This window comes from Agelaius tricolor, unplaced genomic scaffold (genome assembly GCF_023055355.1).
Source record: "Agelaius tricolor isolate 1412-34295 unplaced genomic scaffold, bAgeTri1.0.p SCAF_8, whole genome shotgun sequence".
In the NCBI taxonomy this organism is placed as follows: Eukaryota; Metazoa; Chordata; class Aves; order Passeriformes; family Icteridae; genus Agelaius; species Agelaius tricolor.
In genome coordinates this window covers 36,841,809-36,860,392 of record NW_027269268.1, presented here as the reverse complement: position 1 = coordinate 36,860,392, position 18,584 = coordinate 36,841,809, and the positions used below count along the sequence as shown (strand labels likewise).

At 40.1% G+C, this 18,584-nt stretch overlaps 1 protein-coding gene across 1 annotated transcript in view; it reads left to right on the top strand.

Annotated features, from left to right (window-relative positions):
* KIT (KIT proto-oncogene, receptor tyrosine kinase) overlaps positions 1 to 18,266 on the top strand; it is a 56,589-nt gene extending 38,323 nt beyond the window's left edge. Inside the window, exons 10-21 of the mRNA XM_071432377.1 lie at positions 2,398 to 2,504; positions 2,597 to 2,723; positions 2,982 to 3,086; positions 3,174 to 3,284; positions 4,940 to 5,090; positions 6,891 to 6,979; positions 7,333 to 7,460; positions 10,184 to 10,306; positions 13,886 to 13,997; positions 14,091 to 14,190; positions 14,827 to 14,932; positions 16,015 to 18,266. Of these exons, the coding sequence (XP_071288478.1) occupies positions 2,398 to 2,504; positions 2,597 to 2,723; positions 2,982 to 3,086; positions 3,174 to 3,284; positions 4,940 to 5,090; positions 6,891 to 6,979; positions 7,333 to 7,460; positions 10,184 to 10,306; positions 13,886 to 13,997; positions 14,091 to 14,190; positions 14,827 to 14,932; positions 16,015 to 16,140 (1,385 nt within the window). The 3' untranslated portion in view covers positions 16,141 to 18,266. The remainder of the gene's footprint in view (positions 1 to 2,397; positions 2,505 to 2,596; positions 2,724 to 2,981; positions 3,087 to 3,173; positions 3,285 to 4,939; positions 5,091 to 6,890; positions 6,980 to 7,332; positions 7,461 to 10,183; positions 10,307 to 13,885; positions 13,998 to 14,090; positions 14,191 to 14,826; positions 14,933 to 16,014) is intronic.
* The last annotated feature ends 318 nt before the right edge of the window (positions 18,267 to 18,584 follow it).

Genomic DNA, 18,584 nt, shown 5'->3' with positions numbered 1-18,584 from the left:
AGTGGTTTAGCTGTAAGAAGGTTACAGTACTGTGGCTGAGGACATGATAACATACTACAGTGCATGTTCTGCCTGTCCAAGTCTTCCTTTAATTTCTCAGTGGCTATTGTGGTACTTTTTATGGCACCTGTTCTGCAGTGCAGTAGGTATGTGGTTTTTTCTGTCTGTGCAACACAGAGGAAAACCACCTACAGCATTACCTTGGCTTTCCCCCTCTCTCTCCCTTTTTCCTGTTTTCCTGTTTTTCTGTTTTGACTATTTAGGCCATCGCTTCTTTTTTCAAAGAAAGATTGCATTTTATTTTAGGTTTTTACAATGTCTCAGGAAAAATGCAGTCCCCAACTCGCCTGGAGCCTTAGTGTCCTGCTGCTATAAAAGAAGTAACAACAACATACTGCAAAAGGGCTTATGAGTTTTGTAGTGGTATTTGTAGGTTTGTGGGGGAGAAGAAAAACCCACTAGAACATAGATGATTTGAAATGTGTTTGTAAAGCTGTACTCTTCTTTGCAAAACCAAATGTTCTGCTTCTTTTTTTTTTTTTCTATTATACCCAGATATAACATACAAATAAATTGTGGTGGTTTGACAGGAAATGTGTTTTTTGGGATGCTGTGTTTTGGGCCAATGGATATTCAGGCTTTAATATTGGCATTTAACCTGGCCATTTAGGACATGGACACGCCTCTGAGAACACGGGGTTAAAAGCAGAGCTCTCCCCTGGGAGGGTCCTTTTGGGTTTCCGGCGGGAAAGAGTTCGGGTCTCTCCCCAGGCCCAGCTGCTGGCTGGGCAGGGGGAGGGGAAAAGCCATGTGGCCGGGAGAGGTAGGGCTGAGCCCCGGGGTGGAAGGGTGGAAGAGAGAGAGAGACACCGGGAGCCATCGGGCAGCCCCCCCTGAGAGACACAGAGAGAGAGAGAGAGAGAGAGAGGGAGAGGGAGAGGGAGAGCGAGAGAGCCGCTGCCTGGGGCTGTAACCTTGAAACTGGATAAACATGGGCCTGTGCCGGCAGCACGGCTGGGACGGAGAAGAAGGGGGAGTTCAGCCGGCCAGTTGTAGGAGCTTTTAACCTCTTTTTGGAGAATGAGAACTTTACAGATCATTGACCTCTCCTAGAAGATAGAGTGGAAGATGAGGAAGGAATGTGCAAGTGTGAGAGAGGTCTGGGTGAGTGAGAAATAGTGGAAGAGTAGAGAAGAATCATAGTGGGAAGAGATGATGGAGTGGCTTTTGCTGGACTCTTTTTGTATAGCCATGGACAGAACCATGTTCCTTGTGATACGGAGACTGCATTCTAGGGGGAGGCAATGGCCTCAGAACCAAGAGGGTTCAGTGTTGATGCCCCTCGGCCCCAGGGGGTGAAAAATATGGGGGGGACAGGTGTCCCAAAGGAGAGATTGTGGGGACAGGTGTCCCAAAGGAGAGACTGTGCCTTTTTTGGATCGGGACAGAGCATCCTTAAAAAAGACAACCCTAGAAGCAGCTCTGGTCCGTGTTCAGTGGTGAGAGCACTGGACATGAAAAGGAAGAGGTCACGATGGCAGATGTACTCCGGGTGGTGCCACGAGTGACACAGAAACACACGAGGCTTCAGCTGTGTTTCCAGGGGAAGCCCATGGTACAAGAAGGACTCCTCTCCTCTTGATGAACTGAGGATTGATTGTTTGAAGAGTGGTGCTGGACTAAGAGTTGGTGATTTGAGGAATAGATGCATTGTATTGGAAATTTGGTGGGGGGAGGAGGAAATGTATTTGTAAGGTTTTCATTTTCCCTGTGTGTGTTCCTTTTATCTCTAGTTGTAGAGTAGTTAATAAAGTTTTGTTTTCTTTCTTCCCTAAGTAAGAGCCTGCTTTGCTTATTCCTGGTCACATCTCACAGCAGCTACCAGGGAGAAGGTATCTTCATGGGGGCACTGGCATTGTGCCAGTGTCAAACCATGACATAAATACACCAGATTTGGGGCAGATGGGTTGTAGTAGAATGGTATTTCTTCACTACTTGGCACAACCTCTCCTTGTAAAGACTGTGCTGTAGTGATCATGCTTAGGTGGGGGGCAAAGGGGAGGAGAAGAAATTAGGACTTCAGATAAAAGCTTCTTTCTTTAACCTAACTTCATTGAGATCATGCAAACCCCTTGCATTAACTGATCTTAGTGCCAAACCTCCTGAATGAATGAATCTGAGACTCCAAAGGCATCGAACTGCATGGTTTCTGTGCCAGCTCCGTCTCCCACAGCTCATTCAGGAAAGACATGCTGATAAACCTGGAGCACATCTGGGAAAGTCAAAACCCCAAACCGTATTTCAAAAAGAAGAGACAATGAAAGGTTTTCACCTGCATCTTTTTAATTTAGTTTTTCTTGTCCAGTATTTTTAGGAGAATTTTCTGTTTCTTTTCAGAGCAAATCCGTACACATACCCTTTTCACCCCTTTACTAACTGCATTTGGAGTTGCTGCAGGACTGATGTGCATCATAGTCATGATTTTGGTGTACATATATTTGCAGGTAAAATCAGAAGCCCCTTTGCCCAAATTAAAAAAGTGTGTGAGCTACTTGCTGAGTCTTCAGTAGTAACATCAGTTCTCTTTCTTTTCCAGAAACCCAAGTACGAAGTTCAGTGGAAAGTTGTTGAAGAAATAAATGGGAACAACTATGTTTACATAGATCCAACACAACTTCCTTATGATCACAAGTGGGAATTTCCTAGAAACCGTTTAAGTTTTGGTTAGTTTAGATTTATTTAACTTCATCTGCAAGGTGGAACCTTCAGGTCTCATATGAGACCTTGGTAAAACACAGCAGGGTTTTGTCACAAAGTTGTTGCACAATAATGCAGATAGTGATAATTGCTCATTCTTGCCTTGGGACAAAAGGCAAGCAGGCATGTCTGCAATAGCTTCCTTGATACAATAAAATAAAATGTTGAGCCGTACAGGAGGAAGTACTCAAAGTTGTTACAGAGTATTTTGTTTGCTTTATTAGGTAAAACCCTTGGTGCTGGAGCTTTTGGGAAAGTTGTTGAAGCCACTGCTTATGGTTTATTTAAGTCAGATGCTGCTATGACAGTAGCAGTAAAGATGTTGAAAAGTAAGTTGCTGTAGTATATTACACCGTGTTTTCTCTCTTCCATCTGGTTGGTGTGTTGTGTACTGAGCGCTGTGCTTTGCCTTGCAGCCAGTGCCCATTTAACAGAGAGAGAAGCCTTGATGTCAGAGCTCAAAGTGCTGAGTTACCTTGGAAACCACATTAATATCGTGAATCTGCTTGGAGCTTGCACTATTGGAGGTGGGGTTATCTGCAGATTATTGATTATTTCTGTTCTTTTTTAATTGCCAGGAGGGTGAACTTTTTGAGGAAGAATCCCAGGTGCAGTTATAAGTGTAGAAATTATAAATTTCATCTTAAAATCTTACATTTCATGCTTAGATGGGTTGCAGATCATCATGATTATCACCTGTGATTTACTGAATCTAGATTTTAGGCTCATCATAAAAACAGTAATAAGACCAATGTAGCTGCAGCTAAACAGGAAGGTTGCTTTTATTCTCTTTCATGTGAACCGTTGGGTGCTTTCTTCTTGAGAGATAACAAAGTGTACGGTATAAATTTTCACCTCCACCACACTGTTCCTCATTAATGAGAAGTGGTTCCTTGTTGGTATCCAAGGTGAAGTCAACAGGCTTGTCTTGTCTAGTCTTCCAGCCTTCTGTTTAAACTGCAAATGTATCTGTCAAGGCACCACTAAAAGTACAAATTCTAAGCAACAGAAAGTTGAGAAAAGTAATTTTCCAAAAAAAGCGTTGCACAACTACAATGTTTTATATTTAGTATTAACTTCATAAGTTTGTTTTCTTACACAATAAAACTACAAAACTTACAGCTATAAAACCTCCTGAAGTGTCAATAGAGTGATAGAAACTTGTATATTTATTTTGTATGCATTTTAATATGAAAGATGGCATTGATTCTTACACATTTTTCAAAGAAAAGAATCTTGTAAAAATTCATAGTTTTAGACAAAGGCAAAACATTTCTCACAATTAATGATTTAAAAACAGGATGAAACAGTTTTGTTCAAGCATCCAACTAAGCCGACTCATGGGCCCGAATGCATATCTCTCTTAGTGGAAAAAAATGTGGTGTCTGTAAGAAAATCACACCACAAACACTTCTTTTGCTATTGTGAAAGCTGTAATTTTTAACTGCAGAAAAATGGAAATAAGCCAGTGAGGTTAGGAAACGATGGTACAGAGTAAACTTAGAGATGAAATAACATGCAGTGTAATTACATATTCAAGGTCCGTAGCTGGAGTCATTCACTCAAAAGACATATATTTGATCTATAAACATCGATGCTGAAGATGACTTGATTCCCTTTTCTGATTTCATTTTAATATTCTAAGACCTTGTGCAATGTAGTTTTCTGTGGCAGCGGGCTGTTCTGTTTGAATGATTTTTCCTATTATACTGCAGAATATAACACTCTACATCATTTCCAAAACATTACTGAAGGAGTGTGAAGCTCTACTGTAAACAGAAGTGAATCAAAAGGATTAATGTTTGAAGCTTGAGTTACTCTTAACGTTTGGAACAAATAACTTCCTTCAGGAAGTGAGCAAAATCAAACAGATGTGTCTGGCCAGAAACATTATCACATGAAAAAAGAGAAAAAGACTTATTTGTTTAATTTTTATACAATCCTATGCTGTTGAGGGGCAGAACATTAATTGGGACACAGCTTTAGCTGGACCATAGTTGTTCATCTGTGAAAGGGAGGATGCTGGGTTACTTTTCTATAACTTTTCAAGTCTAGACAGTGCTAGACAGTGTGATTTTTTAATAGTCCAGCCTGTGTGCTTCACTGAATGCTAGCTTTATGTAAGGTTTTCTGCTTTAAAAACAATACTCACCAGCTTTCTAAACCTTACATGCATCTACAGGGCCCACTCTGGTCATTACAGAATATTGCTGTTATGGTGATCTTTTGAATTTTCTGAGACGGAAACGAGATTCATTTATTTGTCCAAAACATGAAGAACATGCAAATGCAGCTGTTTATGAGAACCTTTTGCATCAGTCAGAGCCTGCAGCGTAAGTATGACCTGCTGAAATGTACTTGTGTTTTTAGAAGATAGGGAAGGAGGAGAACTCAAAGTTTATTAGGGATAAGAGGTGTGGAGAAACATTTAATGCAGTAGGCTTTGAAGATTCTCTGCTGCACAAGAAAACAATTTAATTAAGAGGCTATTTGTTCAGGGGGTGGTTTATTCCAACAGAGTGTCATTATATACAGAGTGGATTGTATGTGCTCTTTGTTTTTCTTCTTTATCAAATTTTCTGCAGTTATTTCATGCACCTCCTTGGCTCCAATTTTTTGTACATATTTATGTTTATTGCTATTAAACTTTGGTAGTGCTTATTTGGCACTTTGAATGACAATTTCCCCAGTGTCAGGCCATTAGTATCCTGAGTTCTCCCAAATTCCTGCCTTCAGAAATGACTTTTTAAAAAATCAAACCAGTGTCTTAAAATGTCAGTAGCAGGCTGCCACTGACAGCTCACTGCGTTTTGTGGTGAAACAACCTGTGTCATGGCTCTGAGATTGCTCTTGTACTTAATTCTCCTGTATATTTTTAACTGCTGTGTTTTATATACCATCCCAGAGTTCTTTCCAAGGGCGTTTCCAAGCAGATTTCCTTCCGTTTGCAAAGTGAGAGACAGCTTACCAAAACCCTCGGGCCATTAAAATATCTGCCCATTCTAAATTTTAGTCTTTTTATTGCCCCAGTGGGCCCGTTACTTTGTGTTGGCAGTCGCAAAAGAAGCAGGCGGACCCAAGGAGCTGGAAAAGTTCTTTATCCCAGCAAGGCATAGTACTGGTGAAGCTGTTTGTGCCATGGCAATAAATGGGTAGCTGGGGATGCCCTAGAGAGGTTGAGACCACTGGGGTGATGAACATAAGGCTGTAATTTGCCATTGGAGGTGTGCTCTCTGTTCAGTGAAGGGATTGTGCTGTTTAAGCATATTGAGTTATTGTAAAATGAGTTTACAAGTGGCAAATTGTAAACTGAGTTATTAACAGCAGAGTATTTACAAGATTCTCGTGTTAGTATTTACTGCTGCTGAATGTGTCAGATGTGTTTCTGGTGGTAATTAAAGCTATTGGTGATCTCATTGCTCCTTCCCATGTTAGCTCTGTGGTTGCATTTACTGTCCTTAAACTAAGCAGATGTTTCAGGCTAAGGAAGTATATGAATTCTAATGGTAATGAAGTGAAAAATGCCAAAGTACATCCATCATTTCCAAAGGTGCCTAAACCGTATTTATAAACCATATAGTAATGAAAATCTGTATACATTTGAATTATATATAGCAATAAGAAAATTTAAACTTAAAAGAATCTAGCAGATGGCGGTCCCAAGACTTGGCTGATCTTTTGAAATACATATGAATCCCCTATGGAACTTGGGAATTTCTGAATTTAACATTTTTTACCTTTTGTCTTCTGCATTTCAATTGCCAATTGAACTGCTGAAATAGTCTGGTAGAAGTTGGCCTAAGCAGAAAAAGGAAGCACTAGCAGGTCCTGTGAAACATCTGGATGGTAATATAAAGAGAATGAAGTCTGTATAAACAGTATTTATGTGAATGGTTTTGTTTACTCACCTGAGCCAAACTCCAAACTTTGAGGTGTGCCATTAACTGTACCAACAAACCTCTCTTTCTGTACAGGCATTTCCTCATTTTTTTCACACATCCACAAATTTCCAGTCAACTGATCATCTGTAAATCAGTTATTCAGAAGGTTGGCCTGATGTTGGCTTTTTGTTTAGAAAGCTTTTGAGATCTTTATCACTAAACTATGTTTCTTTTGTTCTGCTGCCTCTACAGTGATGTTGCCAATGAGTACATGGACATGAAACCAGGAGTGTCATATGCAGTCCCACCAAAGGCTGACAAAAAACGACCTGTGAAGTCTGGTGAGTTCAGTGACAAGGAATTCTGTTTGCTGATAGGAGTGCAGGAAGACAGACTTCATGGATTTGTTCAGTTTTAGCATATTTGTCTTTTGTGAATGGGGACACTTAAAACTCAGTAATTGATGTGAGAAGGCTTGAAAAAGAACAATATGCTAAATTACAGTGTCCTGTATTTCTTCACACTTAAATGGAGTATCAGGATTATTTTTCCTTTTTGGTGATGGGCTATTTCTGTGATTCTAGACTGGTACTTACTAAAATTACTGTTTTGTTTAATGTCAAAACAACTCTGCGTGATTTCTACATGATTACACTCGCTTAACTCAAAAGCTGTTGTTGTTTACTTTGTGTAGGATCCTACACTGATCAGGATGTTACCCTTTCTATGCCGGAAGATGATGAACTTGCTTTAGATGTAGAAGATCTGCTAAGTTTTTCTTACCAGGTGGCAAAGGGCATGAGCTTCCTTGCCTCCAAAAATGTAAGTTAAGAATTTTTCAGAGATGGACAGAATCAGTAGATTTTTTTTGTCACTTTCAGTGTTTTAATGTGATCTGCGTGTTTAAATGTTGAATATTTCTATGGTCTTTTCAACAAGCACTGCAAACTGATAGGCTCCCTCTCATACCTGAAGCTTTACATGGTGTTGGAGTTATGTACAGTGCTTATTGGCCAAAAGTGATGTTTTATACCCCCTAAAACAGAGGTCAATGTGAAGCAGTGTTGTTGTATATCCACTGCTGAGGGTAGTAGAATGAGTGCAAAGGTATCTATTTGCATGAGTTTTAAACAGCACTGCACTTGCTGCTTCTCTCATGCAGAATACTGCCTTAAACAGGGGAGGTATCACATTGTGTGCTCTTTTTGTAAGCATGGCTTAATTCACAGGAGATGTCTTGATTTTTAGTTTTCTGGAAAGATAAGATCAGCTTAGAGACCCCCAAAAAATCTTCATTGTCTACACTGAACATAATAGACATTCCTCTGGGTTTCATAGGAGAGGTATTGCATAATAGAAGGGGATTTATAAAGAAGTCTTAAGCACAGCATAATTAGTATCTCCCTGTGGTTATTCTTGCATTTTATTGCAAAAGTGCCATTTAACATGTAAACATTATAACTAATGTAGCTACTACAGATGCACCTTAAATAAAGTGCAAAACCAAACTTAGGCAATTCAAGGAAAGGAGGACAATCCTGGAGTCCTGTGTTACTATTGGGAAATGTATCTCAAATTCTGCTCTGAGGAAAGTGCACGTTAAAACTTGCTTTTGCACTTGTTGTTTTTCTCCCACTGCTCCTTCTTCCAAACCAAAGCATAAGCTTCCCTTAGTTTATTTTTCATCTATCAACACATTCAAAACAGGCCTGACATGCAAACATATTACAGATGAAACACAGATTCACCACACTCCTGCATCCTTCACTGTTGAGGACATGCAGTGCTTAGCACACTCATTTTGTATTCTGTTTTCCTAAAGAGTAGCCTCTGGATCCACCTTGTATCATTCCTGGTGACTTTTTCTTTATAGTCCTTCCATTTTTACGGACACAGTGGCATCAAATAGCAAAGGCAGTAAAGAATGTAACATCACCTCACCTTGAGGATGGGAGGTAATGTGCAGTATCGCTTTGGCAGTGCTGAGTTAACACCTATATCACAGAATTAAACTGCAGTGCACTAATGTGTTACTGGTCTCTTTAGTTGTTGTATACTTACACTCTTTGGGCTCCAGCAGTTAAATTAGTTAATGCAGACTGCTGTGGGCTGGTAGATAAGGTGCCTCAGGTTGCCTCACATCCTTGAGGCAGGAGGGTCCATGAGCACCAGCACGCAGAGTGCCCAGCTGCTCTTCCACAAGTTCTGAAGGCTGTGCAGGAGTCAGGATAGGAGCTTGTTCTGGGAGGGCAACTGCCTTAAGCACTCGGGTGCCTTCGTCAGAGCTTCCTCCCTTGGACAAAGTCTCTATTCAATGCAAACTGCACTGGTTGTGGAGGAACAAGGCAGAGCCATACTGACTCTTGGCAGCTCCTTTGCCTTACTGCTTCAGTACTGAATGACAGCTTCACATATGCAAAGTGCAGAAGGCATTGTACACAGAGGTGAACAAGAGTCTACCAAAACAGTGAACTATTAAAAGTCATTCTTCATGTAAGCATGCTAAAGAGAGAGAAATTAAGTTACTTGTGCAATCTGCGGTTACTTTCTCAGCTTATTTTTCATAACTTTTGATATTTTTGGTCATTTTTTGGCTAGAAATTCCAAAAGTTCTGTATTTCGAAGAAAAAGAGAAAAATTGAACTGTCTTCAGTTATATTTTAGACAGCTGTGGCCTGCATGGTAAATACCATGAGTAAAGCTGAAGCTTAATACTCTTCTTTCCAGATGAAAGAAGAAATCATTTAGTTAGAGAATCACCTCCATTCTCTAACCAAACACATGGGCTCCACAGTTTTATACAAAAAAACATAATTTTCTGTGAACACAGGATGCTGTGAAACTCAGGCATCCTTCTGGAAGTGCAGTCACCAACACATGCCCACTTCTAAAGTAAAAATTGGAATATAAGGTGGTTAGGTCACTGAATGCATGACCATCCATTGAAAGATAGTGGCATGTGAGAATTTCCACTATTTTAAAATACTTAAGTCTGCTTAACCTCTTGTAGGTACTTAATAATTCAGCTTTTCCAGATGAGTATTTCTGTTATAGGGTTCAGTTTCTGTGTTTGTGTGCTTTGAAGTTGTTACCATAATTTCCCCTATTTTCAGATTTTCAGCACTTTTATATTAATGACAATAGCTACTTAAGAGAATATTGGGAATATTTTGGAAAAAAAACACATTTTCCCCTCTATTTTGTCCTGTATTAGGAAACAAGCCAGTGATGATTTTGATAAATCAGAAAAAAGTATATTAAATTTTAGCTGAGAATGTGAAACACTGCAAAATTCAATGACTGTGACTGGTATTTTCTAGACTAAATGCATAGACAGCCTTATTACTGTGGATTGATGTAATTATTGTAAAGATAAGAGATCAGAATGTTTATTCATCTGAGTAAGCTTATTAGCACATGACTTCATTGTGATTTACAGCTTGCCTTAAAATGCATAATACAGTAAGTTACATAGCAAAGTAAACATGTAACCAAGCCTGTTAGGGATATTATCAACTAGTTTTGTTTGTTTGTTTATTATTTAGTGCATTCATAGGGATCTGGCCGCAAGAAATATTCTTCTAACTCATGGTCGAATTACAAAAATCTGTGACTTTGGCCTGGCAAGAGATATAAGGAATGACTCAAATTACGTGGTCAAAGGAAATGTAAGTATTTATGATACTTAATACATTTAAGTTAAGCAAGTTCCTGTTGTCTTGCTGTGCAAGTAAAAGTCTTTTTTAGTTAGATGGAAATCTGGATTTTCCAGTTCTGGTGTGTGTATATATATATATATCTATCTGTGTTGGCTAGGCGGGGAAAATTCTGACATAGATGTATGTGCTGACAAAATTTTTAGTTTATACTTGTTATACTGGAAAATATGTGCTCATAGCTGAATGCATGTTGTAGTGAAAGAAATGTTTTTGCTGCACCAATATAATGTCCAGTCTTCTTATTATACATGAATGTACTCAAAAGTACTGCTCTGTAAGTAATTACTAGTTTTGACATGGAAATACTCTAGTATCAGAGTCCTAAATGTTGGAATTATTTGGAAACATTTTCCCTGGGCATTGCACTATTTGTCAGTTATTGAAATAGTTTATTTTAAAAATATCTAAATAATCAGGGTTTTGCAGCTTCTCCTTTTCTGTAAGGGAGCACTCAGAGAATGAAAACTGAAGTGTGAATTTACTGATTAGAGCATCAATGGGAGGCAAAAACATCTTGGTTTTCTCTGATTCAATAGAGACATCCTAACCTCCCTCGTATGTGTAACAAACACAGCTTTAGCTTGCAGCTGTAGTTCAAACCCTGTAATAGGGTTGGAACAAGACACTGTATTTTGATGAGAAAAGTTTAAAACCTCCCATGTAGAGGAGTACCAACCTCACAAGCACCTATTAAACCTCTGGAGGGGTACAAAGGCACTTTGAAGTGATGCAGATTACCTTGGCAGCACTTGCAGTCCCCTTTAAAGTGCCAGAGCAGTAAAAAGAGCCCTACTACAAAAGAAAATCTAGCTTCTCTGTGGTTAAGCTGGGGAGGTGTTTATGAAGTATAGGTATTTTGCATCTCAAACTGATTTATGCTGCCTGGCTTAGTGTTCTAAGTCTGTGTCAGATAGGTGCAGCCAGCTGCTGCCTTCAGAGTATGTATGCTTTCACTTGCACAGTTTTTCAAAGAGGATCCCTGTTCAGCAAGGCAGCCCTTGTCCCCATTTCAGCTGAGGGCTCCATGATCTTAATGATGAGGGGCTGGTCATTACTTAGGGGCTTGACAACACATGAACTAAAGCTTACCTGTCCTGCCTTTGGCAAGCTGATAAAGAGAGAAAATGCCATACCTGAGCATCTCTCACCAAAGGGGTTTGCCACTCACTTAGCTTCAGTCAATCCATGGTACCTCAGGTATGACATAACTCTGCTGCTGTGCTGTTACCCAGCAGGCCTTGATGTCTCAGGTACCTACAGCATCCTTACTTTAGGCTGTGAGATAGGTTTATTGGTTTTCTTCAAAACAATGTCAGTACCAGCCACTGGTTCAGGTTAGGGAGCAGTAGGAACTGAAATAATTCACGAGTGCCTGCTGTGACAAAATATTGAGTAGTGCTTAGTGTAACCAAGCTACTTTCAGGCTCAAGGTCAGGTCAAGAACTGCCTGATCATAAAGGGTCCTGGGAGTAGGAAGTTTAGACCAGCACCTTAGGAGGGAAGTGTGCAACTGAGTTTTATTTGTCTAGGTTATCCTTTAAGTTTCCTGAGTTCATAGAATCACAGAATCATAGAATGGTTTGGGTTGGAAGGACCTTCTAACATCATCTGGTCCAACCCCTCTGCCATGGGCAAGGACATCTTTCACTAGATCAGGTTGCTTAGAGCACCATCCAGTCTGACCTTGAACATCTCCAGTGTTGGAAATGTTGCCCAGATGAAGTATTCACAACCTCTCTGGACTACCTGTTCCAGTGTCTCACCATCCTCATCATCATTTTTTTCCTTGTTTCCAATCTAAATCCATGCCCTTTCAATTTAAAACCATTTTTCCTTGTTCAGTCATCACAGGCCCCAGTAAAAAGCCTCTCTCCCATCTTTGTTGTAAGTCCTCTTTATGTAAGCCACAATGAGGTCTCCCTTCTCTTCTCCAGACTGAATAACCCCAAGCTCTCTCAAACTTTCTTCATATGAGATGTGTTCAAGCCCTCTGATCATTGGAAGAAAGAGGTCTGGTTTCTTCCAAAGCAGGAAGAGTGTTTAGGACAGAGGTCTGACCAGCTCCTACAATCAGACAAGGAAAGGGCAAACCAGGGAGAGGAAGGTGGAAGCAAATGCAAAGGCTTCCTGTGTCCTTTCTTCTGCTCCATTCATAAGGGATCTTTCCATTCCCACCCAAACTTATGAAAAATCACAGAATCATAGAATTGTTCAGGTGGTAAAAGACCTTTTAGATCATTCACTCCAACTGATAACCCAGCACTATCAAGTCCTCTAAACCATTTCTCTAAGCTCTACATCTAACATGTCTTTAAATATGTCTAGGGATGGTGACTCCATCACTTCCCCAGGCAGCCTGTTCCAATGCTTGACAGCCGTTTTGGTGAAGAATTTTTCCCAATATCCAATCCAAACCTCCCCTGGCACAATTCAAGGCCATTTTCTATGCTCCTGTCACTTGTTGTGTAGAAGAGACAGATCCCCACCTTGCTACAGCCTCCTTTTGGGTAGCTGCAGAGAGCACTAAGGTCTCCCCCAGCCTCCTTTTCTTTGGGATAAAAGACTCCAGATCCCTCAGCTGCTCCCTGTAAGGCTTAATATTCCAGACTCTTCATTACCTTTGTTGTTTTTCTTTGGAAACACTCCAGTACCTAAATGTCAGTATTGTAGTGAGTGGCTCAGAACTGGACACAGCACTCAAGGTGTGTCCTCACCAGTGCTGTGCACAGGGGACAATCCCTGCCCTGGTCCTGCTGGCCACACTATTGCTGACACAGGCCAGGGTGCCATTGGCCTTCTTGGCCACCTGGGCACATCTGGCTCATGTTCAGCCACTGTCACCAGCACCCCCAGGTCCTTTTCTGCTGGGCAGCTTTCCAGACACTCTTCCCCCAGCCTGTAGCAAGGCATAGGATTGTTGGGACCCAAGGGCAGAATCCACCTCTTGGCCTTTTTGAACCTCATACAATTGGTTTGGCTCATCCAGTTTATCCAGATACCTCTGTAGAGCCTTCCAGCAGATCAACACTTCTGCCCAAAATATTTATTTATATATATTACTTTAATTTGAATTTAATTTTTTTTGCAGATAGACTGAGGAGTTAAAGCAGATGTATTGACTAAAGCCTTGAAGCGTCTTGACTATGTGAATCTTATTTGGCTGCCTGTGCCAGCCAGTCCACCAAAGTAGACTTGCTTACATGCTGAAGTAACCATGTGATGATAATTTATATTATTTTCCTCTGACTTCCTGATATCCTTTATTAACTAGACAGAAGGAGTCAAACAGTATTCAGAAAATCAGAGTGCCAGGAACAGTATTAGCTTGGTAGACCCACAGAAAGATTGATCACTAGCAATGCAGCACTTGGAGACTCTAAAATGCTAAAAGTTTCTTTTTGGTTGGATACTTCTTGATTTTAAAAATATTTAATGCACATTAAAAAAAACAGAACAAGTTGATTTTACCTTGTCAATTCTTTATTCCTTATATCTACTGTCTTAATTTATTCCCTCTTCCCTGGAAAGGCTCGTCTTCCCGTGAAGTGGATGGCACCTGAAAGTATTTTCAATTGCGTCTACACCTTTGAGAGTGACGTCTGGTCTTACGGGATATTGCTTTGGGAGCTCTTTTCTTTAGGTAAGCTCCTTCAAGATATTTACTCCATATCTGTTTCATTTTGGGTTTTACTGTCGAGGCAGAAATCATATTGCTCACCTGCTCTCTCAACAGGAAGCAGCCCCTATCCAGGGATACCTGTGGACTCCAAGTTCTATAAAATGATCAAAGAAGGATACAGGATGTTCAGCCCTGAGTGTGCACCACCTGAAATGTAAGTGAGCAACCAGCACCTCCAATCATCCAAACATCAGTAAAGATGTGAAGAAAGGGAAGCTTCTGTTCTTGCACTAAGGCTCATTGCTCTGCCCCATTGTAATTTTTTTAAGTTCTTTTCATGTTTTAAATAATTCATATACTCTTAACTAGCAGAATACACGCCTGTGTTGTTACAAGCAATGAAATACACTCATGCCTTGTGCCATCTGATCACTTTGTCATGGCACCTGCTCTCTGTCAATAAATTATTGACAGATTACAGAACATAATTAAACATTTTTACTTCAGATAAAGAAGTCAGTGAGATGTATCACCAGACTGTACAGCATCTGCATTTGTGCTTTACTTCCTGACAGCAAGAGGACTGGCTACTGATCTTCTTTATGAGACATTCCTAATTCACTATTTTGTAAATGGATTGGCATTTAACAAGCTGTCAAAGAACACTGTGTCCAGAGCCTCCCATTAGTGGTGAGTTCTCTGTTGTCACAAACACAGGTCTTAGCAGCAACATTCCTGTTCTTAAAGTCATTTAAAGAAGATGCAACGCTTTTGTTTCAAATAATAATGCAGGAGAGATAAGAACTAAGGATTTCTTCATGAGCAGTATTTAATTTTGGTGTCTTCACAGGTATGACATAATGAAGAGTTGCTGGGATGCTGATCCCTTACGGAGACCTACATTTAAACAAATTGTACAAATGATAGAGCAGCAGCTTTCAGATAATGCCCCCCGGGTAAGTTATGGATTAAGCAGTTTCAAGCAAGATGTTACACTAGAGCTGTGAGAAGGAGAGCCCAGGCACTACATTTCTGGTATTACTTATGTAGCTTTTCAGCATCAGTCTGGGTAGTAAGAATGATGTTTGGGCTATTCCATTAGACAGTATCTACCTAAGCCCATACCCAATATTTATTAGCTGCAGAACATTTTTTGCATTACTGATGTTTCTCACTTAGAATAGACCTGTCACAACAATTTTGACATTACAAAATCCAACGGTACTACATAAATTCACCTTATCCTAAACTATGAAAAAATCTGTTAATCTGGGAAACATCTCAGAAATAAATATTATTAGTTTTTATTAGGAAAGCCATTGGATGAAGGGGTGGAGCCTTTGGCACTCTTCTGTATCTTCTCACTTCCCTCCCCTAATACCATTTACATAACCTTGAAGGTAACTATTCCGTAGCAAAAGCTTATTCTGAGCAGGCAACTGGAAAAAACTGTCCAAAGAAAAACTGGAGGCACATCCTAAACTTGGATTATCTCTCTCCATAACTTTGTGTGTTACTGGGGTTTACAAAAGTACGTTTAGACCTGACTTAAAAATAAAGCTTCCTTTTACTTTCTGGATGCCTTGTTTGGGCAGAGAGTACATGGCTTCCTGACAATTTGAGAAAAGAGGAAACTGAAAGCTGCTGGTGTTCGATTGCATCCTGTAGTGTATTTTTGGCAGGTGCAGGCATTACTAAAACAAAAGCAAGAATCTGAAGGAATCATTAGTGAGATTTCTGGGGGAGCTTAGTAATAACCTGAGCTATTTCTTTTTTTTTGAGCTCAGCTGAAATTTGGCATGCAGTTGGAAGCTACAGTGTTTTTAGTAACTGAGATTGAGCTTCATGATTCTTTAAAGTAGCAGTTAAGCCCAAGACCTTTTGACACTGTTTTGATTTGCAAAGAAGCTCCTGAGCTGGAGCCCTTCCACAGCAATGTATAGTACACGGTGGGAAAAGGCTAAGAAAGGAATGCTCTCCAAGAATGTGTGAAGGGAGCAGTCTGCAGAGTATTGACACCAGTCTTTGGCTTCTGCAGGTTTATGCCAATTTCTCAACCCCACCTTCCAGTCAAGGAAATGCTCCGGATCACTCTGTGAGGATTAACTCGGTGGGCAGCAGTGCTTCCTCAACTCAGCCTCTCCTGGTACGCGAAGATGTTTGAGTGGCATGTGAAGAAGAGGAGATCAGATGTGTTAGCTGTTTGTATTGTGCAGGGGCTGAGAGAGGGACAACTTCAGTAATTTCTCTTTCTTTTACTCACTACTACCACTGTGTAGCTGAAACGTTGTTGTAATACTGTCCTTTACCATGCACTGTTATACATAAACTTAATCTGCTGAGCACGGTTACAGGCATCATTGCAGTGTTAATTGAAGCTGTATATATTTTGCTATATTGTGTGTATTTGCAGTAGAGAGCCAGATGTGAAGGAAAAAAACATCCGACAAAAGAAATCCTAAGCCAGGGTGTGGAATTAGAGGACTGTAGATCAAACCAAATCTGCAGTGATTCGTCTCTGGATCTGTGCCTAGAATGCATACAGTCATTTTCTAGTTAATCTTGTTTTTCTGAATTTATGAAATAAACAAGTATTAAGTTAATGGTTTTGTAAACCCCTTTCCACATCCAGCCAAGCCTGAAAGGCTTTCCCAGGCAGGTATTATAGTTTGGAGGCCAGTGAGGGTGCTGTATTTACCTGGGAAAAAGAGGTGAAGGAACCAAGACCCTTCCAAAGCTGATTTGCACAGCTGGAAACCCTCCTGGGAGCTCTGGGGTTTAAACCGGAGGAGAAGGGAGGAAGAACATGGATTTTAATTTTTATTTCCCACCTGTGCTGTCACCCTTGCAGACCAGCTGCACTGTTTCCATGGATATATGCACTACTTCCCACCAGGTAGTGCATTCCCTGCTAGGATGAAGCTGCCCGTTGCTGGGTCTCACTCCACCATGGAACCTGAACTGCTTCTGTGGCCCTCTGCCTGGGGTGCCCAAAGACTTTGACATTTGTTTTGCTAATAGTTGCATCTAAAGTGTTCACCAAAGATAGGTGGGCCCTGCCAAATTGGTCAGAAAAGAGGAGGAAGGCTGCTTCCAGTAAACTGTGTGTCGGGAGAGGAGGCATTTAACAAGTCATCTTATCTAAGGGAGACCAGAGAAAAATAATACTCTCCTGGGGGCCCTTTCTTTATCTTGTCCTACCCAGGTGAATCTTTCCCACAGTCTTGGATAGTGTTAACTGGAAAGGGCTATTCTCCTCCACCCCAAGTTGTTTCTCTGGTAGTCCGGAGATGATAATGAAGAAGAGTCTAACTGAGAAGTGCCAAATTTATAAATGGCATAAGGGAAAGAATCCTTTCATTCTTCTTTGAAAGACACAAAGCTTTGGGATCAGCATCTGTTGAGCCCAGGGCTGTGCTTAAAAGTGTTTTCTAACCCCCTTTTCTTCCCACCAGGAACACTGCTGGTTCTTTTCCTTCGTTTCTGACCCCTAAAAATAAGTAAAGGCATTGAGAGAAGTATTTCTCAGAGGCAGAGTACTACTTGAGTACCATATTTATTTACAATGCACTTAAGCACTCTGTTACTTACTTTACCAGGATTTTGGTTGAGTTTACATGCAATTCAAATGTGTAACTAGCTGCCCAAATACAAGGTAATTGTAAATACACACGCTGGTAGTATATTTTGGGTTACATTGAATACCGCGCTCCTTCTGTGACTGTGCATTTGGTTTGTTGTTACAGGAATCCGTCTTTCAGAGTTAAATAAAAAAAAGTAGCCATTTGCACTGAACTTACTTAGGCTGTTGCACCTTTCCAAAGTTAGCCATTTGTTTGGATGCACTCTTATGCATACTAGTTGTTGAGCATTTTCAGTTTAATGCTATAAAAGCTCTTTTGTAACGTGTTGGCTTTTGGAGCAACTGTAGACAAACTAGTTGTTATAGATGTCTCGGTACTTTACAGACACTTAGCTGAAAGAGGTTTGGGTTTTTTCGTTCTTGAAATTTATATTTTTATAATTTTGGGGGGTTTGAAACTTATTTTGCAATGGCTTGGTGTTTTGAATGGGTTTATGCATTGTTTTTGTAAATATGGAAATGTAGCAATAATGTCCTTTTGACTATTCTCAGTCCTTGAGTCTCAAAAATATTTTTTTATATATATATATGCAAAAACTATATGTATAAATATGTAAGTGTTTGAAAGTTTATGAAACACTTATGGATATGTTGCTCAGTTGTAGAATTGCAGTTAAGAAAAGTTCAAATAAATCTGTAAATATGTATTCAAATGCTAACAATGTGTATTATGTTAAAACTGAATATTTTCATGTAAGTCTTAATAAATTCCTGGGTTGAAGCAAAACCTCAGTGTCTGGCCAAACACAGGTCAAGTCTGGCATTCTGAAACACTTTTGCAAATACATGCCAAAAAATTTTATTTGCTATCTAAGTTCTTTACCTGTGAATATATGGGACTTGACAAATACTTGAAAATTCCAATGCAGCTTTGTTCTGGAAGAAAATTGCAGTTAGAAGATTGATCTTGTAGACTGTTGGTGCAGTCTATATATCATGAATAGTGTTTAAAATGAAGATCTCTC